Genomic DNA, 27,620 nt, shown 5'->3' on the forward strand with positions numbered 1-27,620 from the left:
ATGAAAATACAATTATTAAAATTTTAGATATTAACAATAACTTTGAATACTTTTAGTTAATTAACAATAAATTTTGATTATTAATTTAATATTAATTAATATTAAATAAAATTATTAAATCTTTTAGATTTTCCTGTGCATCGCACGGGTCCCCACTAGTTTTATATATTGTTTGTAAATATTAGACATTTTATTTTATAAATTTTGAGAGATTTCAGACATTTTTTGTCTATTTATAGTTTTATATAATTTTTTGAATATTTATATAGGTTTTATTCATGTGTATATATATAATACATTTTTTTCATATTTTTAATTATGATGTAACGGGTTGAACCGTTCAACCCGGACGGTCGAACTGGTGACCCGTGACCCGGAGGAAAAAACGGGTCGACCTCCAGTTCGGTTTTTAAAAACACTGGATAAAACAGCCTACTTCCTTGGAAGGAAAGTCTTGGTACCTCATAGCGCGACCAGCAGTCACACAGCGCGAAGAGAAATGGTGGTGATCGAATCAGCTCTGGCGGTTGGGTTCCGAACCGCCGACAGATTTTGCTCCTCCGGCAGTATAGCAAGTGAGACTTCATTGCTTTTATTGCTTAACTCATATAGTTTTTCTGTATATATCTAATCCTTTTTTTTTTAACCTCTCTTTATCACTTTCACAGATTACCGCCCCTTGTGGAGCACGGACGACCCCATCGGTCTCCACATTTCTTCCGGTCGTCTGTCCCACGGCAGCAGTCTCGATTTGCGTTGGTAGTTTTCTAGAACTGTTTCCGGCAGCCATACTTTAGTTGGAACTTACAAGCTATGGAATTGATTTACAGGAACAGAGTTCCAAGACTCATTGATGGTTGTTCCTTTTCAACAAGAAACAATGTCCTCAAAACCAGAGTTCGGGCTACAGAAAACCACTCAGGCCCGACGTCCAATCCTCTGTACCGGAATCGGAAGCCGTATTACCACCCACTTGAGGAGATAGCTGAATCTACACCACAGGACAATGGTGAAGACGCGATTCTCACAGCTGCTGAAACTGCTAGAACCATAATTGAGGTAAATCTCTCTGTATTCAATCTAGGAAGAAATGAAGAAAATTGGAATTGCGTAGAAAGTTCTACTACATTGTACATTGTACTCATCAATTCATTCTTGAACATACATTTGATTGGGTAATATGGTTCTTACTCTATCACGTGGTGCCTCGTTGTATAGGTAAACAGCAAAGCAGCGCTCATTTTTTCTGGGCTGATAAACGATGAAGTTCACGAGAGCATTTTCTGGCCTCAATTGCCTTATGTAACTGATGAACATGGAGGTGAGTTGGAGAAATCATATTTATCAATGAAAATACTTCATTATCGTGCGTTTTGGCCTTTTAGAACAGATATCCTTGGTTGCATTTTTTAAGTGTTAAATGATTCGGCGTGTTCCAGATGTTTATTTCAAGGTGAATGAAGAACAAGGCATTCTTCAGGAGAATAACTATGTGGTATAAATACTTCGATTTGCTAGTTGGCATATATTTTACTATTTTCTGTGGGCTTTTTTTTTTCCCTCAAAATGTCTTGCTACGATTATTACACTGTATGGTATAAACTTTGGAATGCAGCAAGTAATCATAGGATTGGATACCATAGAAATGCTCAGGGAGATGGAGTTGTCTGGACCATCTGATATTGATTTTGGCATTGAAGAAATCACTGAAGAAGATGGTGATGATATTGATGACAATGACGATGAGGATGGTGATTATGAAAAGGTGTGGTGTGGTTATATTATGTATTTTGTTTCATCATTTCACCTCTCGGGTATATGGGATAGTTTTTGCTATTTGACCTAGTCCTTGTAAGCATAGTCTTCCTTTCTCTTTTTTTCTCTCTTTCTTTTTCTTTTTTGATTTTATAGGACTGGGTTGCAATTCTTGAAGATGAGGAAGATGAGTTGGATTCTGATGAGACACTTGGTGACTGGGCGAAATTAGAGACAATGCGTTCTTCTCACCCAATGTATTTTGCTAAAAAGCTGGCTGAGGTAACTGATTGCAATAAGGGTGTTTCATTCTCTCACCTTATTTTTAAGATTAGGGTAAAAGACTTAAATATACCTTCAGTTTTCTTAAATTGACTTAAACATACCCTGAGTTTTTCACATAGACTTTAAATATACCATATGGATGTTAGATTTTATGGAATTAACTAAAAGGCTTTTTTTATCCTTCATTATTCTTCAAATTTTCAATGAAAATCAGAAAGAAATAAAAAATCTCGCATATCCATTTTCATTTGAAGTGTTTGTGCAGATTTTACTATAGGCCTGTTTTATCTTACATAAGGATGGAATGGCTTTAACTCTGGTCACCATTCCTATTCCTTGATCATCAGCATGAAATCCGTGAATTGGTTGGTAGTTTTCATTAGTTGCAATTTACTCTGAAGTTGTTCAATCCTCAAGCTCTATTTGCTTGCTGCTGATGTGAAATGTAAACAATCGCCTGAACCTCAAAAAGAAAAAAAACCAGAAAAAACAGAAGTTCTATCATGACTGAAACCACTATAACATCAAGGCAAGATCCTTTTCAATCTCATGTTTTTACTTCTTACAGATCTATATCTATATATAAAAACTCCCAATGCCCAGAAACAATTATTCCAAACAACATTGAAATATTACTAAAATTTGATAGCAAACCAAGACTGATCCACAAGCAAAGCCATAAAATCAATCAAGTGTCCCTAATATGATCTGATTAATGAACCAAATCTTCAAAATCACAGCAAATACAAACCCAGAACCCTGCACATCTCAGCTATCTTATATCACAGGAATCAATTTAACTAAAAAGGGGTATCAAGTTCTGTTGCAGTTGTAGAAACAGAGCAAGAAACAAGGTATATTCTTTCAAAAGAGGTCTATTGTTTATGGAGGGTAAAATAGGAATTTTTGAATAAGAAGTTTATAGAAAAGCATATAACATTTTATCAAATAAGGGTATGTTTAAGTCCTGTGGGGCCAATCCTCAAGGTATATTTAAGTCTATTTGAAAAACTCAGGGTATATTGAAGTCAATTTCTGAAAACTCAGGGTGGGTATGCTTTAGTCTTTTACCCTTAAGATTAAAATCCTGCTCACCATTGTGAGTTTATTATATTCTCCTTTCAATTACTGCATGTATAGTGTCAAGCTTCATTTACCAATTTGAAGAATTAAATGATTTTATTACCATTGTTCTTACTCTTTCCTTTAATTTGTTTCTGTTTGTTCAGGCTGCATCAGACCTTCCTATTGATTGGATGGAACAACCTTCAGTTGGTCTTGCCATCCAAGGCCTTCTGACGCCTGTTTTTGTTGAAGAGGCTGTCATCCAAGAGCATATACCAGACCATGAATACAGTAATGGTAACTCAAAAAATCAGGTGGGGGAATATGTGGAAGACAAACTAGAAGATATTGGCATGGTTTATGGCCATCAGCATGAGTTAGCCTCATCTGAAGGTAATTCAATATGGGCAGAACAATTGGAGATAGATGAAAGCTTAAGAACTGGGGTTTCATTTTACAAGTTAGAGATGGTTAAGATTCAGATGATTTCAGCACATGGAAACCAGGCATGTTCTAAGCTTTCTAGTTGCTTTTGAAAGTAGACAATTGCTTCTTTCAACTACTTCTCACATTAGGCTATCTTTCTGTAAAACATGCATGGCAGTGAAATGGAAAATAGGCATCATATTCTATATCTAATATAGGATATTCCAATTTAAGGTTCCCCATTTTCTGAATTCCAAAGTTCAGCATCTGGAATTGAAATAGAGTGATAATCTAGGGATTTTAATGGTTAAAAAATAGGAAAGTCCACCAGAGTGTAAATGAATTCAAGAAGGTGCTGTCGGCTTACATTCGAAGTAGGTTCAGTGAATCACAAACAAAGTTTGGTAAAGGACATGCTCAAATAACAAAAAACATTTATAGGGGATAAGGCTTCAAATTTAAGCAAATAACTCCAACTAGGCATCACACTAGAGAACCTAAGCATATAAGCTTCAAATAGATTTGTTTGTTCATTAGAGTGTCTTATGGTTAATTAAAAATTAATCTTATTTTGAGAGAGATTGAATTGGGGGGGAACTTGTATGCAGAGTAATTTATCCTTCTCAGTATGACAGGCTGACAACATTATGCTTCTCATAACATTTCTGCTTGTTTGGCCCCATTTTAAGATCCTTAAAGTAGCTAGTAACTTCTTTTTCTTCAATTTATAAATCCAATATACTATAACTGATAAAAAAAGCAATAACCCTTATTTTATTGGCTCATGTTAGACAGTTTATGCCTTAGCTCCAATCAATATGATGTACATTATGACATTTATTGTAAATGAATAAAGTACATATTTGATTCATGTTATTATGGTGTGTTTCTGTGTAATACCTTTAAAGTGGACACATATGAGACTCGTGTTAGTTTAGAATCTTCACAGCTGTTGGATAGATCTGGGGAGATTTATCCTACCAAGGCTGACATTGATGTACCGCCAAGTTGGTTGGGGTGGCTTGTCTCAACTGCTAGGGTGAGACCTGAGGTACATGCAGTGTGGATTTTCTTAAAACCTTGAACCAGACCAAAATTCCAGTATTACTCTGGACCTTAGAGATAGATGGACAAAACTGGAATGTTACACATGACCCCTACACTCGATTATGATGCTGCACTAGGTGTCGGATTTGACTGTCTTTGATATGCCAATCAGTGAGATCCTTAGAGGGGGTCAAAACCTGGGTATGTTGGGACAGTCCGAGAATTCATCTGAGTGGGTGATCATAGTGACAGGATCAGCTCCTTTGTCAGACAAAGTGAATGATCGGGGATGCACTCTCCCTGATGTAAACCTAAACTGCTGGTAGTTGAATTCATGTGAGTAGTGCAGCACTGCACCTTGCAGCCGAGGGGGAGGTTAAGTGTAAAACCATTAAGGGTTATACCTGATGGGCTGAGAGGTTAAGTGTAAGACCATTGAGGGTTATACATGATGGGCTAATCTTGCATTTGCCCGCAGTCCTTGGGTCTTCATAAAATGGTTGGACCCAAGAACCATTTAGTGTAAATGTTGGGCCATAAGAGCCCATAGTGATGGACTCAGGGGTTCACTGTATTCAGCAGTGAATTCGGTCAGACCTTATAACAGAGGCTAGGCTGAACATATGTGACTGATGTATAGATCAATGATAGGGTCCAACACCATACAAAGAGAGCCAAGCTAGCTAGCATTAAAGTGGAAGTGAGCCTGAAAGCTTAATGGGCCTAAAAGCCCATTTCGAACTTGGTTAATTAGATTAATTAAATAGGGGCGGATTTGGGATTTCGATCAACAAATAAGATAAGAGATTATCCTTATCCACTTAAAGAGTCCAGATCCAAATAAAGATTTGGATCAAATGAACTCCTAATTTGATTAGGAAGGCTAATCTTTATCTGTAGATAAGATAAGAGTTTATCATTATCACTTAAAGAGTCCAGATCCAAATAAAAGATTTGGATTAGGAAACTCCTAATGTGATTAGGAAATTTTTTCTTTAAGGTAAATAAGAGAGCAGGGCGAACCTCCAAAGAGACATTCGCTGAATACAGAGAGAAGACAACACGGTTAGACTGCTCTTGCCTTTTGCTTTATTTTTTCCTGCACTTGCCGCCCCTGAAGGGATGAGATATCCATCGTATGGACGCCCGAATCTTGCGGAATAGAATGGGCGAATTTCAAAAATTTCTCCTCATCCTACTGGGAATCGTATTCTCTATTTTAGAAAAATCATATTTTTCAATGATCAATCTTGAACCAAGAACCGAACCAGATCTGAACAAAAACAGTAGGAAAGGGATATACCTGATATGGAGAAATAATATCTCCCAATGGAAGTGTTCACACCCAAGGAAGGAACCAAAGGCTGCTTCCATGAAGATGACGCAGTGCAGGATGGAGCAGAATCAACAGCGTTCTTCACAAGAACCAGATCCTTCGCAAAAATCAGCTGGATGGCACGTGAGCACTACTTCCAATCAGTTCTTCCACAAAGAATTGATATCAAGATCTGATCTTGATCACTCCCACTGAGAACAGGAGATCGAACTGGCAGATATGGCGGCGGCAGGAAGGAGGTGGCAAGAGAGACTTGGCGCAGTAATGCTGAATTCTCTCTTTTGTGATTTCAGCTCTAAAGACAGGGTGTGAAGTGTGTCAAAAGGCTGCCGCCCCCTCCTCCTTTTATAACCTTAAAGGGATCAACTCCTAATCCCATTAGGAGTTGCTGATCCAAATCATATTTGGATCAAAATTCCCTTTAAGTGATAAGGGTAAACCCTTATCTTATCTGCAGATTAGATCAACTTTCTCCTAATCTCTTTAGGAGGTTTTCAGATTTAAATCATATTTAGATCTGGACTCTCTGTGTGGATAGGTTTAAGACCCAATCCTATCTGCTAATCCAATCTTAGAATTTGCCTCTTATTTAACTGATCAAATTAGCCCAGTTCGAAATGGGCTTTAGGCCCAGTTGGGCTTCCTTGTATGGCATGGGACTCAAACATTGATCTACACATCAACCACATGGGTTCAGCCCAGACTTTGTTACAAGGCCTGGCCGAATACACTGTTATGGACAGTGCACCCCCTGAAACCCATCATATGGGCTCAATGGGCCCAACATTTACCCTAAGTGGTCCCTAGGATAAGCCACTTTGTAACACCTAGGGACTGTGGGCAGATGCAAGATTAGCCCATCAGGTATTACTCTCAATGGTCTTATACTTAACCTCTCAGCCTATAATGATCAAATACTACCCGACGAGAGGACCTCTCCCTCGGCTGCAAGGAACAGTGCTGCGCTCTCTTCTCATATGGATCCCGGGAATTAAAACCTTTTACAAACGTTTGGAAACCATAATATATATACTTTTATATCTCATAAAATATATTTTGCAAAACAAATATCAACGATTGAAATCGGCTACTGGCAGTCTTGGTTTCCATCAGAGAGAGTGCATCCCTGATCATTACCGTTGTTCGACAAAGGGGCTGATCCTTTCACTATGATCACCCACTTAGATGAATTCTCAGACTGTCCCAACATACCCAGGTTTTGACCCCCACTAAGGATCTCATTGATTGGCATATCAAAGACAACCCAATCCGACACCTAGTGCAGTATCATAATCGAGTCTAGGGGTCAGGTATAATTTTCCAGTTTTGCCCATCAATCTCCAAGGTCCAGGGCAATACTAGAAATCTGGTCCGGTTCAAAGATTCAATTAATCCTACACTACATGTGTCTTGGGTCTCACCTTGGCGGCTGAGACAGGCCACCTCAACATTTGGTAGCACACTAGTGTCAGCCTTGGCAGGATAAATCTCCCCAGACTTATCTAACAGCTATGAACATTCTAAACTAACACAAGTCTCATAAGTGTCTAGTTTAAGGGTATTACACATAAACACACCATAGGAATATGAATCAAATATGTACTTTATTCATTTACAATAAATTCATAATGTACATCATTCTGATTGGAGCTAAGGGCATACAACTGTCTAACAACTCCACCCTGTTCGATCTCCAGTTCTTGGATTGGATCAAGATTGGATCAAGATTGGATCTTGATATTGTTTCTTGCCAGAAGAAACAATCTAGAAGCTGTGCTCACTGTCCTATTCGATTCTTGCTGAAGAATCACTAGTTCTTGGTGAAGAACTACTTGCTGATCCTGCCTCACCCTAAGATGTGTCATCTTCAGTGGAGGGAGAATTTGGTACTCTCTTTGGGCGTGAACACCTACGTTGGGAGGAGCATTCTTGCGTGGATTCCATATCAGGTATATCCCTCCCTCATTTTGGTTTCAGATTTGGTCCAATTTGGTTACAAGAATGAACATTGAAAATGCAGTTTTCTAAATTGGGAATAGGATTCCCGGATGGGAGTAAAGAAATTTTTGAAATTTCGCCCAACCTTCCTACAGGGTTCGGCCATCCATATGATGGGTCTTCCATCCCTTCAGCTCATGCTGCTGATATTGAGCTACAAATGGCTCTAAGTTTTGATTGCTAAACGAACTAGAGAATATCTTATCATTAGTTGTTTATACTAGAATCAGTAAGAACTATTAAATCTGACTTATTCCATTTGTTGAAATATATGCCCATGAGGGGTATTTTTGTCTTTTGATATATCTTTGTATTTCCCCTGTTAAGAATCACTTGACAGGGGCATTTTTGTAACTTTACAATTTCTAAATAGTGAATTACAATTCAGGTCGATGGGGGGGGGGGGAGGATTTCTCTTTCTTTTTGCTTCCTTCTGTACATGACCTCTCTCTGTACATGACCTCCTTTTCCTTCTGTTTTCTTTCCTTCTCATGTTGTGACATGGTATCAGAGCTCTAAACTCTACTGTCACTGTTCACACCTTTGTTTTTGTGCCCTATAAGTTGAGAACTCGCTCACTTAGAGACAAGGAGTTAAAAGGACCTAAAAGGACTGGTTGCCCCTTAGGAAAAGAGGCTTTAATTCCTTAAGCTGGCCAGTTTAAGGTGCTGGTGCTGGTGTACTAAGTCATTCCTTGCTGCAGCCCTAGATATGAGTATAATTATGTGTACTAAGTGCAGCTATTTTTTGACAGTTTGTAATGTGGGAATTTATTGTCTATGGTGTGTGAAGCTTTTTTGGGACCTTACAAGTATTTGTGTGAGCTTTTTGTTGGATTCTAGGGCTGAAAATCACTGTAGCAAGGTACTGTTGTAATCTTGTTGGGCTTGAAATAGCTGTAGTGAGTGTTTCATCTTGTGGTTGGTAAATGATGTTGTTTTTCCTTGCTGGTAGGTGTCTCGTTCTACTTATGACTGCTTCCAATAGTAACTCCAAGTCTGTTGTAGTAGTGCAATCAGACCTTATGAACACCCGGTTAACTATTGTTAAGCTCAATGGTACTAATTATGTATCATGGGCTAAATCTGTGGAAATTTCTTTAATTGCAAGAGGGAATTTGAAATATGTTAAGGAAGATCAACCCAAGAGTGGGCTTGGAGAGTACAGTGAATGGGTGCAAGAAAATGCTCAGTTTATGTCTGCCTTATGGAACAGTATGGAAAATAATATTAGTTTAATCTTATGTTTTTGGACACCGCTAAGGAAATTTGGAAGCATGCCCAACAGTTGTGTTTCGACTGTTGCTACAGTAGTCTGAACAAGAAGAAGAAGAAGAAGAAGAAGAAGAAGAAGAAGAAGGGTCTGTCGAAAATCTGATGGTTAACCCATTCTGTCAACCCCCTTAATCTATATTAGATTCTAATCATAGTTACAAAGATAGAAATGACCTACTCAAGTGTGGGGCAGAGTAACTCTAATAACACTGCCACATAAGCAAGTTACTTAACAAACAGAAGAAGACTAAACTACCCCTATTCGACACATCTTAACACTCCCCCTCAAGCTGGAGAATATATGTCATATAATCCTAGCTTGTTACATAGATAATTCACTTTCCCTGAGCTTAGAGCTTTTGTAAACAAATCTGCCCACTAGTCATTGGAGCCCACATGTTCTGTATTTATCTCTCTGGCAAGAACCTTCTCTCTCACAAAGTGGCAATCAACCTCTATGTGCTTTGTTCTCTTATGAAAGATAGGATTGGATGAGATATGTAGTGCAGCTTGGTTGTCACAGTACAATTTCATAGGTTTATCCATGTGAAACCCAATTTCTTGTAGGAGATTCCTCAGCCACACTAATTCACAGGTAGTGTGAGTCATGGCCCTATATTCGGCTTCAGCACTGCTTCTGGCTACAATCGTCTGCTTTTTACTCTTCCATGTCACAAGATTTCCTCCCAGAAATGTGCAATAGCCTGTAGTAGATCTGTCACTCACTGAGCTTGCCCAGTCTGCATCTGTATACCCAACTACTTCAAGTTTTCCTCCTGGTTTATACAATAGCCCACGGCCTGGAGCTCCTTTCAGATACCTCACAATTCTAAGGACTGCATCCCAGTGAGGTATACGAGGGTTCTGCATGAATTGGCTCACCACACTGACTGCAAAGGAGATGTCGAGTCTCGTGATAGTCAGATAGTTCTGCTTTCCCACTAATTGTCTATACCTTCCAGGATCTTCAAATACTTCTCCTGTATCACTGCTCAACTTAACATTTGGTTCCATAGGGGTCTCAGCCGGTTTTGCACCTAACAGTCCTGTTTCTTCCAATAGATCAAGGACATATTTGGCACAGATTCACACCTTGTTTTGACCTGGCAACCTCTATTCCCAAGAAATACTTTAATGTTCCAAGGTCCTTTGTTTGAAAATGATTTTGCAGAAATACCTTTAGTTTGCCAATCCCCAATTTATCACTACCAGTGATGACAATATCATCCACATAGACCACTAATAAAATCTTTCCAGCTTCTGAGTCATAGCTGAACACTGAGTGATCAACCTGGCATTGCTTCATTCCAAAACTCTTCACCACTTCGCTGAATTTCCCAAACCAAGCACGTGGAGATTGCTTCAACCCATAAATTGCTTTCTTCAGCCTGCACACCTTACCACCCTCCCCCTGAGCAACAAACCCAGGTGGTTGCTCCATATATACCTCATCCACTAGATCACCATGGAGGAAGGCATTCTTTATGTCAAGTTGAAGGAGAGGCCAATCATACATAACTGCTAAGGAAATTAGGACACGAACGAAACCAATTTTAGCCACCGGAGAGAATGTCTCCATATAGTCCACACCATACACCTGTGAGTAACCTTTAGCAACAAGTCTGGCCTTCAGACGCTCCACACTACCATCTGGCAAGTATTTCACAGTATACACCCATTTACAGCCCACAGCATGCTTCCCAGGTGGAAGATTAGTAAGTTCCCACGTTTGAGCATGTTGAAGAGCAGAAAGTTCCTCCTCCATTGCCCGCCGCCATCCAGGTGAACTAAGAGCTTCTTGAACATTGTTAGGTAGGGAAATAGAAGATAAAAGAGAAACAAACTGGCGATGTGAGGCAGAAAGACGAGATAATGAAACAAAATTGGAAATGGGATGGAGTGTGGAACTACGTTTACCTTTCCGTAAGGCAATGGGTAGGTCAAGATCTGAAGGTTCAGCAATAGGAGCCATGAGAGGATCCGTAGATGAGGTAGAAGCAGGAGGAGGGGCCGGTGTCGTTCGACGTGTATACACTTGTCGGATCGGTGGTCATTCAGTGGTGACCTGCAATGGATGAGGAGATGAGTCTACTCCAACAACAGCCTCTGGAACTGAATCACTAACAGGAAGAGGAAGAGGAGGTAAGGGTGAGGACAAGGGTGCTTCATGACTGGAGAAGAAGGGGACGGACTCAAAAAATGTGACATCAGGGCAGGCATAGCACTTTCAGGCAATAGGATTATAACACTTGTACTCTTTTTGAGTCCGAGAGTAGCCAAGGAAGACACATTTAATTGAGCATGCATCTAGCTTGTCTATTCCAGGACTCAGATTATGAACAAAGCACACACAACCAAAGACACGAGGAGTTAATGGAAACGGAGATAAAGTGGGAAACAAGATGGAGAAGGGGGACCGACCATGAAGAATAAAAGAGGGCATCCGATTAATGAAAAAACATGCAGTGAGTACAGAATCACTCCAAAACCGTTTAGGAACATGCATGTGGTGAAGCATAGACCGAGCAATTTCAAGAAGATGACGATTCTTCCGTTCAGCCACCCCATTTTGTTGAGGGGTGAAAGCACACGATGTCTGATGAATAATGCCATGCTGTTCTAAATACTGTTGAAATGCAGTAAGAAAGTATTCACGACCATTATCTGAACGAAGAACTTTGATTGGAACACCAAATTGTGTGCATATTTCAGCATGGAATTTTTGAAAAATGGAAAATAATTCACTTTTTTCTTTCATTAAGTAAATCCATGTCATTCTTGAACAATCATCAATAAATGAGACAAAATACTTGTACCCATTATAAGACTCTATTTTGATCGGACCCCAAACATCTAAGTGAACCAAAGAAAAATGACTCAACATACAACTCTCAACTCTTGGGCTGAAGGACACACGACGGTGTTTACCAAACTGACATGACTCACATTGTAAAACTGACAACTGACTCAATGATGGAACCAACATCTTGAGGACCTTGAGAGATGGATGTCCCAGTCGGCAATGCCATTGTAGAGGAGTAAGGGAAGTCTGAAGTGCAATTGAAGATCCACCGCCGTCAAGGTAATACAATCCACCAGCTTCATGCCCCCCACCAATCTTCTTCCCCATCTTGAGATCCTGAAAAACACAAGTGGAAGGAAAGAAGGTAACAGAACAGTTAAGAGCTTTGGTTATTTTACTAACAGACATAAGATTGAATGGAAACTTAGGTACGTATAAAACAGATGATAAAGGGACAAAAGCCAAGTCAACATTACCAACACCACAGATGGGAGATGAGGACCCATTGGCAAGTGTAACAGTTTGTGGTGTGGAGGTTTCAGCAAGAGAAGAGAACACACCTGGAGTCCCGGTCATATGATCTGAGGCTCCAGAGTCAATAATCTAGGAAGGAGTTTTAGATGACATGCAAGCGATACCTGATTGGGCATATGTGGCAGTGGAATGCTGTGAAGTAGTTTGAAGGAACCGTTCATACTCATCACGCGGAACACTCACCATCTCCCTCCCAGAAGTAGATGTAGATGTGGAAGGAGTTAGGTCTGCCAGTTTACTGTCACTAATAGCAACCTCGCCTGCTACAGCATGATTAGCCCATTTAGAGGGAGGGCCTTGTAGATCATAACAGAAATTCACTGTGTGTCCATCCCTACCATAATGAGTACACTTCACTGTGTGTCAATCAACCATTCACTACTGAAGTCACTTTCCTTGTTGAAGAAGATTATGCGCAACAAAGAGACAAGCTATAATGTTTCTGACCTAGGGCGAACCAGTTCTCTCCATCGACTGATCAGAAACGAAGGTGAAGAGTCACGAACAATGCTGAGGTGCTTTACCAACTGACTTAGGTTAGGAGCATTGCTCTGATACCATGTTTCGACTGTTGCTATAGTAGTCCGAACAGGAAGAGGAGAAGAAGAAGAAGAAGAAGAAGAAGAAGAAAGGTCTGTCGAAAATTTGATGGTTAACCCATTCAGTCGACCCCTTTAATCTATAGTAGATTCTAATCATAGTTACAAAGACAGAAATGACCTTACTTAAGTGTGGGGCAGAGTAACTCTAATAACACTGCCACATAAGCAAGTTACTTAATAAATAGAAGAAGACTAAACTACCCCTATTCGGCACATCTTAACAACTTGTCTTTTGGGACAGGACAATGTAACAAGGATTTACCAACTTTACTAGGATTATTTCTTTCTTCAACAGGGTGATAAAAGTGCCGAAGAATATTATGCTACCTAAAAAGGTCTACAGAATGAGTTGAATGTTTATCAACCTCTTTCCCTTGATTTGAAGGTACAACAAGCTCAATGGGAGCATTTAGATGAAAAATTCTTGTTAAGACTGAGGTCTGAGCTTGAACTTGTGAGGGCTCAAATCTTTGGAAGTAATGATCTTCCTTCCCTATCTGAGGTGTGTTCTTGTATCCAGAGGATATGTTAACCCCATAATGATCATTCCACTACTTTAGAGAAGTCAGCTTTAGTAGCAACTAGATGTGATAGTGGTAGAGAGGTTAGGGGAAGAAGTGTAGTTAGAGGTGCTAGCCACAATTTTAGGGGTGGTTGTGGTGGAAATAGGGAAGGAAGAGGTGGTGGAAGAAACATTGGTGGTCGTGGTACAGTTAGAGAGTGCACACATTGTGGTTGTGAGGGAATCATTGTTGCCTTTTGTTATGACTTGCATGGTCCTCCATCTTCATGGGACAATTATGCTATATAGTTGAGGATGATTATGGAATTAACGACTCTACTAGTAAGTTGCTTGCCACAGGAGTTGTTAGGAGTAATGAGTTGGTCTCCATCACTTGTGAGGAATATGAAAAGATTTCATTAGGCTTCTTTCATGTCTTCTAAGTCCATTGCCACTCTTGCTAAGTCAGGTACAACTTGTTTAATTTCTTGTTCTAGCCATTCACCATGGGTAATTGATTATGGAGATTCAGATCATATGATTGGATCTTTAGATCTTTTCGAGTCTTTGTCTCCTTCCATTGTTTAAACTCACAAAGTCATTTAAACTGTTCAACCATGTTCTTTCCTTTCTATTGTGTTTTTCAGGATCTTACGACGGGGAAGATGATTGGTGGAGGTTGTGAAGTTGGAGGACTGTACTACCTGGATGTTAATGATCCACTGAGAGCTCTTCATTCATCCCTTACTCCTCCTCACTAGTGGCATTGCCATTTGGGTCATCTTTCACTTCGTATTTTGAAGAAGTTAGTTCCTAGTTTGGTGTCAGTATTTCAATTAGATTGTGAATCATGCCAACTCAACAAGTATCATATAGTTACTTTTGTTCCTTGGGAAGATAATAGCCATGACCTTTTGATCTTGTTCACTCAGATGTTTGGGGTTCTAGTCTTGTGCCATCGTACAATGGATTTCGATATTTTGTAACCTTTATTGATGATCATTCATGAATGACATGGATATATTTAATGAAAGAACGTTCAGAATTGTTCTCTAATTTCCTTTTCTTTCACGCTGAAATTCACAATCAATTTTGTGTTTATATTAAAGTGTTTCGTTCTGATAATGAAGAGTATCTTTGTAGTTTCTTTCAAGCTTATTTTCACACTCATGATATTATACATCAATCCTCCTATTCCCGTACTCCATAGCAAAATGGTGTAGCTGAACGAAAGAATCAACACATTATTGAGATGGCTCGTGCATCGTTGCTCCAAATGTATGTATCTAAAACCTATTGGAGTGATGCTGTTTTCACTTCATGCTTCTTGATCAATCGCATGCTCACGTCTGTCTTTGCTGGTGATTCTCCCTTTTCTATCATGTTCTCTTCAGGATCCCCCTTTTCTCTCCCTCATGTTTTCGGAAGCAATCTGTTGTGTTGTTCTTGGCTACTCTTGCACCCAAAAGGGGTACAAATGTTATGATCCTATCCTCTGTAAATCGTCTGTTGCTTCTGATGTCACCTTCTCTGAGAGTCTTATTTTTCTGAATGGGAAGCCTCTCCCTCTAATCTTCTCCTGTTTGCCTGGTGATGTGTTTACTCCTCTTCCCACTCTTGAGGAGCTTATTTGACCATCAATTCGCAGTGTACATTAGACGTGCTTGGGAGGTTGTATCAGATTCTATGCCAGCTCAGACTTTAACTTACGACCTTCCACTAGCATCTGAACCGGTGGCTGATCACCCTCTGTCAACTTGATCTTTCCATTGCACGTAAGGGTAAGTGTGATTGTACTAACCACCCCATCTTTCGTTATTGCTCTCTTGTTCACTTATTTGCTGCCCACTAGAAATTTAGGGTGGGCAATTCAATGATCATGGAAGGTTCAAAGTGATCACCCTCTGTCAACTTGATCTTTCCATTGCACGTAAGGGTAAGTGTGATTGTACTAACCACCCCATCTTTCGTTATTGCTCTCTTGTTCACTTATTTGCTGCCCACTAGAAATTTAGGGTGGGCAATTCAATGATCATGGAAGGTTCAAAAGATTAGTTGGAAATTTGATCTCTCTCATAATCATCCATCTTGATATTTCCTTTAGTGTTGGAGTTGTGAGTCAATTCATGTAGAATCTCGCAATCACCCACCAGGAAGGTGTTGTAAGAGTGTCGAGATATCTGAAAGGTGTTCCAGGCCGGGGATTACTATACAAGAAAGGGGGAGAGCTAACCTTAGAAGGATATTCCAATGCAGACTGGGCTGGTTCTTCAATGAATAGGAGGTCTACTACAGGGTACTACCTTCTTGTGTGGAAATCTCATTACTTGGAAAAGTAGAAGGCAAAGTGTAGTTGCTGGGATTAATGTTGAGGCTGAGTATAGAGTAATGGTCCATTACCACTTGTGAGTCGATGTGGCTGAAACATCTACTCCAAGAGATAGGCATTCCTATAGGGGAACCTATCATGTTGTTTTGTGATAATCAAGCTGGCACTTATTATTGCTTATAATCCAGTTTTTCATGAGAGGAACCTATCAAGACCTCTCTCTTTTTCTCATGTTGTGACACCATTTGCTTTAATAAGGCCTAAAAGTTAGAAAAAAATAAAAGAATAGGAAGGGCTTCAACAATGCTAAAGCTTTACAAACAAAATCATGAAGTAAGATTAAACTCTTATATAGACTATAACCTAAATAAATCAATTCAATGAACACACATAGGAAGTAAAACCACTAAAAGAACCAATTTTTATTTGGAAGGTAAATCAATTTAATGAACACTAAAAGAACAAAAAATCAACTTAAGATACCAAAAGAATTTGTGATTTTCATTAGGGCATGCTCCACCTTTGCACTCCTCACTAGGCCTGTCAATGATACTCGAAAATCCACAATTCAATTTGACATCTGATCTGATTATCTTGGATTCAGATGATGAGTTTATGTAATTGGATTGGATTTGGAATTTTGCAACCTGCATCTGATTAATAATCAGATCAGATTCGGATTTGACTCCATCCAATCCGATTAAAATCCAAATCCAATTATATTATAATAATTATTGATTTTAATATATAAAATTCAATATTTAGTAGTCGAACAAGACTACAATCTGTTTTAAGTTTTAATTAGAAAACAAATAAAGATTGAATAGAAGAAGAGAAGAGAAGAGAAGAAGAGGAGAGGAGAAGAACTCGAAGAGAGAATTCAGAAAAAGAGAGTAAGAGTAACTAGCAATAGTCGCCCCAATCTTATATTTATATTCATATTCAAATAATTGTAAAAGGGCTGAATTAGCCTTATTGCTTACATGGCAAAGTAAAAGAAAAACTAATAACATAAGTCTGAAATAACTACTAACTAACAAACTGAAGTAACTAACATAACTAACTATTACTGTCATACGAACATAGTGGGGACCACATCAGTGGAGTCCACATCAGTGTTCTCTACACTCCCCCTCAAGTTGGGAATATATATTTGTCATTCCCAACTTGCATAGGTCTGCCTCTAACCTCTTCCTTGAAGCAACATTGGTGAGAAGATCTGCAAGCTGCATGTCAGAGGTGATATACGGAAGACATACTTCTTGAGATGCAACCCTTTCTCTGGTAAAATGCCGGTCCACTTCAATATGCTTAGTTCTATCGTACTGTACTGGATTATGGGCTATATTAATAGCAGCCTGATTATCACAGTACAACATTAAGGGCTTCTCATAAGCAATACCCAACTCCTCAAATAGTGATCTCAATCATAGATTTTCAAACACACCATCAACCATGGACCTATATTCAGTTTCGGCACTTGAACGAGAAACAACATTTTGTTTCTTACTCCTCCAGGAAACAAAATTACCTCCTACAAAAGCACAATATTTAGAGGTAGATCTTCTATCATCAACACACCTTGCCCAACCAGCATTTGTGTAAACTTATATCTTCATGTGATCATTATTCTTGAATAAAACACCTCTGCCAGGGCACCTCTTCAAATATGCCAATATCCTCTCAACTGCAAGTAGGTGAGTAGTTTTAGGAGAGTGCATATACTGAATAACAACACTGACTGCATAAATGATGTCCGGTCGTGTGAGATAAAGATAGAGAAGTTTTCCATCTAACAGTTGGAACATAGCTTTATCTTCAAGAGGCTCTCCACCCTCTACACTGATCTTGTGGTTCTGTTCAATAGGTGTGTTAGCAGGCTTAACACCTAACTTTCCAGTTTCTTCCAACAAGTCAAAAACATACTTTCTTTGAGAAACAAAAATCCCATGTTTGGACCTAGCACCTCAATACCCAAGAAGTATCGTAGCTCTCCCAGATCTTTTACCTCAAACTCTTGATGGAGTCGCTTAAGAGACTCAATCTCACTGTTATCACTCCCTGTCACTACAATTTCATCTACATATACAACAAGCAAGGTTAAGGAAGAATCCACTTTCTTAATAAACAAGGTGTGGTCTGACTGGGCTTGCACATAACCGAACTAAGGGCTTGTTTGAATCTATCAAGCCAAGCTTTGGGGGATTGCTTTAGTCCATACAAGGCTTTGTTCAGCCGACAAACCTTCTTTCCTGTTTCTACACCATAAAATCCAGGAGGCAACTACATGTAAACCTCTTCCTGCAAGTTTCCATTAAGGAAGGCATTTTTAACATTCATTTGAAACAAAGACCAAGAGTAACTAGCTGCAAGAGATAATAAAACTTTGATAGTGATCATCTTTGCTACTGGTGCAAAAGTCTCCAAGTAGTTAATACCATATGTCTGAGTAAATCCCTTTGCAACTAATTAGGCCTTATACCTTTCAATGGAACCATCAACATTAAGTTTCACAGTAAACACCCATCTACATCCAACTGATTTCTTCCTTTTGCGCTGATCAACTATCTCTCAGGTATGGTTTTTGATAAGGACATCCATTTCTACCTTCATTGCATCCTTCCACTTAGGAACTGACAAGGCTTCTTGCACTGTTCTGGGAATGGGAATATCAGCAATGGATGCAAGAAAGGACTTGTAAGAAGGGGACAGACGATCATAGGACAAGAACTGGGAAATGCAGTGCGCTATGGATGTGGTGCAACGACATTTGCCTTTACGGACAACGATGAGGAGGTCAAGGTCTTCAAATGAAGGTGAGGGTTCAACAGTGGAAGGTATCTCATCTGTAATATCTGATAAAGGAACTATGGTACCTGGATCTGGATCCGCAGAAGGAACTGGAGCTGGCCTGGATTGCTGATGACCAAAATCAACCTGCCTCCACCATCTGTGATAGACTGTCAAATCCCGACACCTTTGACAACCCTCCCCATTACATCCCTCTTCACTCAATGGGATAGGTAAATGAACTTCTGATGAGTTAATCCCAACCTCACTACTTTCCCCCTAAGGAGAAACTCTAGGATAATAGGGTACATCCTCATAGAAAGTGACATCCATAGAGACAAATCTCCTCCTAGAAGTAGGTTCATAGCAGCAATATCCTTTTTGAGTTTGTGCATAACTAAGGAAAATACATTTTGAGGCCTTAGGATCAAATTTGGAATGATGAGGGCCAAGAATCTGAACAAAGCAAGTACAACCAAAGGTTTTAAGGGGGACGGTAAACAACTCTTTATCAGGATATAAAAGGGTAAATGGAGGTTTCATATCAAGAACTCGTGAAGGAATCCGATTGATGAGATATACTACTGTAAGAATAGCATCCCCTAGAAACGTATAGGCACATTGGAGTTAAACATAATGCTTCTAGCCACCTCTAATGCGTGTCTATTCTTTCTCTCAACAACCCCATTCTGCTGTGGTGTATGAGGACAAGTATTCTGATGGATAATCCCGTGGTCAAGGAAATAAGAGGCTAATGGTTTTGCATAGTATTCTTTCGCATTATCGAATCTAAAAATTTTGATTTTGACCCCAAACTGGGTTAAAATCATTTGATGAAAGATCCGGGTCAATGCTGGAAACTCATCTCGAGAACGCATAAGGTAAACCCAAGAAAAACAGGTATAATCATCAACAAACAGCAAGAAATATCTATACCCTGCCCCCATAGCAGTGATATGATAAGGTCCCTAGACATCGGTATGCACAATTTCAAAAGGAATATCTTCTTTTATTACTCAATGAATAAGTTGTTCTACAATGCTTTGCAAGCTCACAACTTTCACATATCAAACTAGACATCTAGATAGACTCAAACAAGCTAGGAAACACTCTTCAAAGCCCGAAATGATAAATGACCTAACTGATTATGCCAAAGCATAGCCTGACCAACAAACTAAGAAACAAAAGACCTAGCTTCACTATCTTCCCAGTGAGAGCTCCGTCCAAGTAGATAGGTTCCATTCGTCTCACGGCCAGTCTCAATCACCTTCCTTGTCTCCAAATCCTGAAAAACACATCGATCAGGGAAAAAAGTCACTGAACAATTCTGGTTTTTAGTAATGCTACTAACCAAAAGTAAATTAGTACTAAGTTTAGGAACATGCAAAACTGAAGACAAGGAAATGGCATTAGACAACTTGATGTCTCCCTTGCCAGAAATGGGAACAAGGGAACCATCAACAATGGACACTTTGTCTCTGCCAGGAGATAAGTGATTAAGTGGTAGGTAGTAAACAGTGAAGGCAAGCCAGCCATATGGTCAGATGCACCTGAGTCTATTATCCAACAATGTTCAGTGTTACCTGGAGCTGAAGCATGATAAGCTGAGGCTCGAGTATCTGAATGAGCAAAGGCTAAGGTGGGAGGAGCTAATGGTGGCTGAGGTGATGGAGCTGAATTACCAACTTCACTTTCCAACTGAGTTAGAGCAGCCCGAACAACAGCTAGGGTGTCTAGTGGTGTGCCTCTTGTGCCCGATGAGGTTGCACAATCAGTATTAACAGCCATGTTAGCATTACCCTTTTTGTTCCTGAGTTTTGTTGGAACTAGATGAGGATGCAACTTCCAACAAGTGTCTTTAGTATGTTCAGGTTTCTTGCAATGTTCACATACTAGGTCTTTCTTGTCTTCCTTCCTCATATCCCTCTCCTTATCACCCACAGACTTAGGTTTAACTGCTGCCAAGGCTGATTCGAAGGGTTGATGTTGCAACATAACTTTTCTCCTAGTCTCTTCACTGTGCACTAAGGAATAGGCTTGTGATAGGGTTACACTGTCTCTTGTCAGTAGTTGTTGTCTCACAATATCATATTCAAAATTCAGACCAGCGAGGAACTCAAAAACTCTATTAGTTTCAACCTGCTTTCTATAAGTTTGTGCATCCTTTTGACTTTCCCACTCAATTGTTTCCAGATGGTCAATTTTATGCCACAAGGATTTCAAGTTTGAGAAGTAAACCGAGACCTGTTTCTCTCATTGCTTAAGATTATTGACCTTACATTTCAGCTCATAAGCTCTAGCAACATTAAGGGGTTGGGAGTAGGTCTCTTTTATGACATCCCATTATTTCCTTGGTTGTTTTTGCCCACAAATAGTTTTGGCTGATATGTGGCTGCATAGAGTTGCACAGCCATGTCATCACCAAATAGTTCTCTTGAACCCATTTGGCATAAGTTGGGTCCTCCTTAGTTGGTTCCTCTTCACATCCCCTAACAAATAGTTCAGTTTTCCCCTACCCCCAATGGCCATCATGGCTGATTGGGCCCATTCTAAGTAGTTTGATCCATCAAATTTAATAGTTGTAATCTGAAAGGTGTTCTCAGACATTTTACCTGAACCACCAGCCCCAAAAACACCTTCCCCTTGGTTCTTAAACTCCATCCTGGTTAGGAGTTAATTAAAAAACACTTTTTTTAATCATTGTAATAGGAGAAACTATACCCAAACTGATAACAGCCGACCTAGGAGGATGATTTAGATTCAGCAGTTACCCAGAAACAATGAGCAGCTCTACTGGATCTTCCAAAGAGAAAAAAACAAACTCAGATTGAAAGAAGCAAGTCCAACTACTGCTGCCACAATCAATAACAGACCTGAATTTTAGGTTTTCCTCTTAAAAAACAGGTGAAAAAGAAGAGATTTTCCAGCCACACCTCTCAGAATAAACAAAGATGTTTTTTTTTTTAATAGATCTCAAGAAAAAAACTTACTTCATGAAAAGATGAATTCCAACTTATCTCTTACTGCTGCCGGTTTCAAGAAGAGATGCAAACTTAAGCAGAAAATTCTGATCGGCACCTTCAATCTTGATCAAAAAACTAATTTTGATCCCTTTATTCTTCTCTAATTCTTCCTGATTACCAAGAACACTCTCAAATCTTTGGACAGCTGCTAAAGACTTCTAGTAACCTCCAAGATTCAGCCGAAAAGAATGATCTTTCTAAACTTCCAGCCCTAGATAATTCTCATGTGGTCAGCTGGATTAGATTCACATGAGAAACCCTAGATCGTGCTCTAATACCAAGTAGTCGAACAAGACTACAATCTGTTTTAAGTTTTAATGAGAAAACAAATAAAGATTGAAGAGAAGAACTCGAAGAGAGAATTCAGAAAAAGAGAGTAAGAGTAACTAGCAACAGCCGCCCCACTCTTATATTTATATTCATATTCAAATAACTGTAAAAGGGCTGAATTAGTCTTATTGCTTACATGGCAAAATAAAAGAAAAACTAATAACATAATGATAGGCCCCAATTAACCTTATGTATGCCAGGAAGAGGAAAGGTCAACAATCAGCTAAGGGGGGGGGCGGAAATAATTGAACAATTAATCACATGAGGGCATTTATAGCTGGAGGGAATAAGGAGAGTCTTGGGGCATTTATAGCTATGTCAATTATGAAAAAAGAAGAGTTTTTGGGCATTTATAACTAGGCCAGCTGGGCATTTATAGAGGGAGTCAGTTATGCTATCAGAAGAGTATAAGAAGGGGCTTTGGGGGATAGGGGGTGGTATGTTTTTCTTTGATTAAAGAATATTGTGAGTGTTTGGGAGAGCCGGCGGTCTCTTGAAGAACCGACCAACTGTTAATGTTTTCTGCTGAATGAATACTAGTCTCTGCTGAATGAATACTAGTCTCTTTTGTTGATGTTCGAGTGTGTGAACGCTGCTGTAAGTCTGTGAACTGTGTCAAATTTTCGGGACATATAAGTCTGAAATAACTGCTAACTAACAAACTGAAGTAACTAACATAACTAACTATTACTGTCATACGAACACAGTGGGGACCACATCAGTGTTCTCTACAAAAATTATAAAAAATATATTTTTATAAATTATATTTTATATGAATTATATATATATATATATATATATATATATATATAATAATTTCAGTATGTTATATTTAAATAATTACATTAATTTATTAATACAAAATAACTGTCTTTTTATTTTATTTTTGTATTTTACAAAATTAAAGTGGAGTCGGATTAAATCCGAATCCAATCCGAGTTCATTAGGATTCTAATTTGAATCCGAGTTCTTCAAATCCAATCAGATTCGGATGCAAGTTTTCAATTATCAGATTGGATTCAGATTTTGCTGAATCCGATTCATGTGCAGCCCTACTCCTACCCCCAGATCAAAGAACTATAGTTCCATCAGTATTGAGTTCTAGCTAGCCTCCAAGAAAAGGTTTTTGTTATGTCTATGTCACTTCCCTGAATTATTGTGCTTTTGGCTCAGAACAATCATTCAGTAAACTGATATTTTAGAGTCTACCTTTTGCTTTCTATATTATCCTATTATGGAAAGATCTCATTCTTGGTTGTTGCAATTCCTACTTTTTGGAACAGTTATTTTGTTTCCTCTGTACCTATGATGATTCCAGATGTTCCATTATTGTTTTTAATTCATCGTGTATGTTTTTTAGTTCTGGACAAACTTGTAACTTAAAGGCATGCCTTTCTATGTCATGGATGCAATCTTCAAATGATCTAAAGATTTTATTGTTGTACTTCTCGATAGACTGCAGTGGGTGTAAAAGATTTTCAGAAAGCTAAGCCAGATGCTATTGCTCATTATGCCACCAAAATTATTTCTAGCCTGAAAGCTGGTGGGGAAAAGGTCACAAAAGCCCTCAAATCTCTCTGCTGGAGAAGGAAGGATATTCAAGTAGAGGTACCACTTTTCATGCTTTGGAGTAAGTTTATATATATCATGTAGAAATCATTGGAGTGAATCTATGCAGAAGTACCATTTGCTTGTGCCCCCTGGGAGTTGGAGGCGGATGTTACTACATTATTTGGATGTTAAAACCAATCTTTCAGCTATTTCATTTGTTTTGGGGTGTTGATACATGGTGAGCTTTAAATTGTATCACCTTGGACTCTAGGGGGAGGGGGATTTCAACAAAAACCAGGAAATTCTATCTAGTGTCTATAAATTCTTTACCCACTTAGTATTACAGTCCCAATTATCTATAATATAAGTTATTTAGTAATGACTATTTATGGATGGGGATGGTCAAGCTGAGGAACCTTTTTTTTATAGATTGGAGGAATCAGGAATGTGACTGCAATGAAATGGGATTAGAGGTCCAGTATGGAGATGTAAAAGCTAGGAAGAGTAATTTAAGGGAGTATAACAGAGAGTATTGGAAGAAGATAGAGGAGTGCTTGGGTTCAACCTCTGTTTTTTTTTTTTTTTTTTTTTTTTTTTTTTCTTTGATCAGCCGAAAATAAATTACATTAAATTTAATTAAACAAGTAGTTGATACAACTTGCTGACCAGAATGTCATCCCCAAATTTCGCATCCAAGTTGCATAGAAGCACCAAAATACATCAGATTACAGCTTTGTCCAAAATAAACTAGGCCTGTCAACCCATTGCTTTGCCAAAACATCTGCCAACCCATTTGTAGTCCTTATCCAGCTAAAGGTAGTTTTCTAGGATATCAATTTCCCTGTTTCTAGGGTAGGTGAAGAAGTGCAGCACAAGTTGAGCGTGGGTGTGTGTGAAAACTCCTGGGTTGACGGATGGGGCAGTTTTTGGTTGGTAAGAAGTTTGGGGGGTTATTGCTATCTATACTATACTCTAAATGCAGTTGTCCACCTCAGTCTACTCTCTCTTGCTTCTTTAACCCCTTTAGCATTTTGTGTTTTTTTTTTGAATTTTTAAAAATAATTAAGCATGGAGCTATTTAAGTTCACCCACAACCAATTCAATTTAGAAACTGAATGTAACATGGACGTCTTTTTAAGATTGTTGGTCTTGAGCAGAAATTTAGAGTGGAACTGGGCCATGCAACAAGTTTCCTAATTAATGCCTGAATGATAGGATTCAGGGAGCTCTGTCCCCCTATTTGAGTCTACTTGATGCTATTTCCAAAGAACCCATGTATCTGTACTTCATGCTTTCTGAAACCTTTACTTAGTTAAATATATTTTAGATCTGAATAGAATAATTTGTTGTTAATTACAACAGTGCACTAGGGGGATAAAATATCCACTACATGCCAGTATTGCAGGTTCCCTATTACTTGACAAAATATTTAATATATACAAGACCACAAAATCTTATCACAACTTAAATTAAAAAAATAAAATAAAAAGGAGTTAAATATAACTTTATTAAGGTTAAGTTAAATATAACCTTTGAAAACAGAAACTGTGGAAAATTCTTATCTCATGCAGGAAAGGGTACAAATGGTGTCCATGCAGTGGCCACATGGTTTTGGTGAGTCCCTTTGGGACCACAAGAGAACCATATGGCATTTGATTTGGGCCTTCCAATTTAACTCATGAGTCATGATAGCCCTCCCTTCCAGCCCGCAAATTAGACTGTAAAGTTTAATCATGTAAATTGTGTGCTTTTACTGTTTTACCTCTAGTCATACCCAATCATTAACAGGTCTACCAATTTATCCCATATCCTTCTGAACTGAGAAGTTGCATAACAAGAATTTTATTCTGAACTGAAACCCATACCACATAAAACAAAAGTTTCAGAGTTATAGCTAACTCCAATATCTGCCAATTTATTTATTCTCTCATTTCTCTGTCTATATGGGAAATACTCCCTTTTTTTTATAAACCAGGAAATGGGGCTACACAGAATGGGGGGTAGCATGTCCCCAGAAATCAAAACAACTGATAACAAATGATACTCCCTTGAAAGTATCTTTTTGGCCTTTAAGCAACTCTATGTAGGTCTAACAAAGATCTGGGAAAACCCAACAGGCCCTGACCGATCAAACCTTATTATATAGCTCTGGATCTGCCTAAGTCCTGACTATAAAGTGGTCAGGATTGGTTTTACCTGTTCAGACCCAATTAAGACCATTCGCCCATTCTTCAAGATCTCTTTTGTATCAAACTTATGTTACTGGAGATAACGAGCAACATATTGGCTGCAAGGCATGGCTCAATTGATTCTATGAGGCAGTTAAGATGTTCAAATGATTAATGTGGATCCATCACTTTTTTTTTTTACAGAGGATTGACATTGACTGAAATGTGTAAAATAGGATTTTATCATTTGTGTATTTCAGGATGAGATTGAGGGTGGGCCTTGGTGCAACGGTTCGGTTGCTCCTTTGCAACCTGGGTGACCAGGGTTCAAATCTTGGAAACAGCCTCTCTGTATGTGCAGGGGTAAGGCTGCGTACATCTGTCCCTCCCCAAACCCCGCATTGGTGGGAGCCCCATGCACTGGTCTGCCCTTTTATATTTCAGGATGAGATTAATTTCTGTAAATATATTATATTTTGAACCACTCATAAAAAAATATTATATTTTGTACCACAAATAATGATTACGGTATACATATCAACCTTTGGCTTTCTGTCATATAATAGCATGTATCATGGGGAAGTTGCATCTATGCCTTCAAAAAATTTCCCAGGGTTACTATGTAGAATCTAGATGCATGAAATTTCTGAATAGGTAGCTCAGATATTAAATTTTTCCACAACTTGATACAGGAGGCAATGCTTGTTGGTGTAGATAGTCTTGGTTTTGATTTGAGGGTTTGCTCAGGAACACAAGTCCAAACATTGCGGTTTGCGTTTAAGTCAAGGGTATGTTTTGGCAATCAACTTTTATCTAAAATGTAATTGAAGTTTTTCTTCACTTGAAGCCCCTGATATGCTGTTAAAATCATGAAATATCCAAAATATAATTGAAGTTTTTTTTGTTCATTTGAGGTCCCTGATATGCTGATAAAATCATGAAATATCCAAAATATAATTGAAATGTTTTTTTTTTCTCACTTGAGGTCCCTGATATGCTGATAAAATCATCAAAGAGTCCTCTAGCCAAATGCTAAAGCTGCTGGTGTTCATTAACATGGGATATATACAAGTTGCACTCTATGTTAATGACAACCAACCTTGCAACTAACTTGGAAGAGTCCTCTAACTTGTTGGTTGAGGATCATCTGAGTTCTCTGAACTTTGTACAAGGTGCTTTGTGACCTGGGCCTCTATAGTTCAACCTGAAACCATGTCCACATCCATGACTGGAATATAAAGTCAGGAGTCAGGACCAATAGATTGCATCATAGCCAACCCCACATAGTTGGGATAAGGCTTGGATGATGATGATGATGATGATGACCAATAGATTGCATCATAATCCTATTTGTTTGTCATCATGGATCTGAAGTTCATTTCGTGACTTTTGTTATTATCTAGCAAGGGTTTCCTAGAATCCTTTTTCATTCAAGTTTCCTAGAATCTTATGAACCGTAATCCTATATATCTGAAATATATATGGGGACAGAATTTCAAAATGCAATCAGTGCCCATGAGAAATTTCCTCTCTAAAACTTTTCTTTGAATTATATTTGCAGGCAACTTCGGAGTATAGTGCTGAGAGACAACTTCATGACCTATTGTTCCCAAGGATCCACCACAAACTACCAAAGCGGCAACATGTTCATAAGAAGGAATCCTAACTGGAATTGTGTATCGGTTATTGTATTTTATTGCCACTGATAATTAAAACTGTCAGGTCAGCCGTTTGTTGAACACCTGCAGCTTATGTATTTTATGTGAAATATATGGTAGGCCTTGGGTGTCCTTTTCTTTCTA

General features: G+C 38.7%; 1 protein-coding gene across 5 annotated transcripts; it reads left to right on the forward strand.

Annotated features, from left to right (window-relative positions):
• Positions 1–447: 447 nt before the first annotated feature.
• Positions 448–27,620, forward strand: LOC148848901 (uncharacterized protein At3g49140-like). 5 transcript variants are annotated; one of them, XR_016101048.1, is made up of 13 exons: positions 449–575; positions 669–759; positions 831–1,059; positions 1,219–1,321; positions 1,440–1,495; positions 1,616–1,765; positions 1,912–2,037; positions 3,270–3,611; positions 7,786–7,863; positions 23,555–23,707; positions 26,079–26,181; positions 26,511–26,606; positions 27,380–27,620. XR_016101048.1 is itself a non-coding variant. In XM_088951251.1 (12 exons), exons 1-12 carry the CDS (start codon positions 500–502, stop codon positions 27,482–27,484), a joined length of 1,605 nt encoding a protein of 534 aa, XP_088807377.1. In that variant the 5' UTR covers positions 449–499; the 3' UTR covers positions 27,485–27,620. The 5 variants fall into 5 exon arrangements, 3 of the variants coding, with proteins under 3 accessions (XP_088807378.1, XP_088807377.1, XP_088807379.1); XR_016101049.1 differs by lacking the exon at positions 7,786–7,863; XM_088951251.1 differs by lacking the exon at positions 26,079–26,181.

This window comes from Nelumbo lutea, chromosome 6 (assembly GCF_056320005.1).
Source record: "Nelumbo lutea isolate HS-2025 chromosome 6, American lotus-T2T, whole genome shotgun sequence".
Classification (NCBI taxonomy): domain Eukaryota; kingdom Viridiplantae; phylum Streptophyta; class Magnoliopsida; order Proteales; family Nelumbonaceae; genus Nelumbo; species Nelumbo lutea.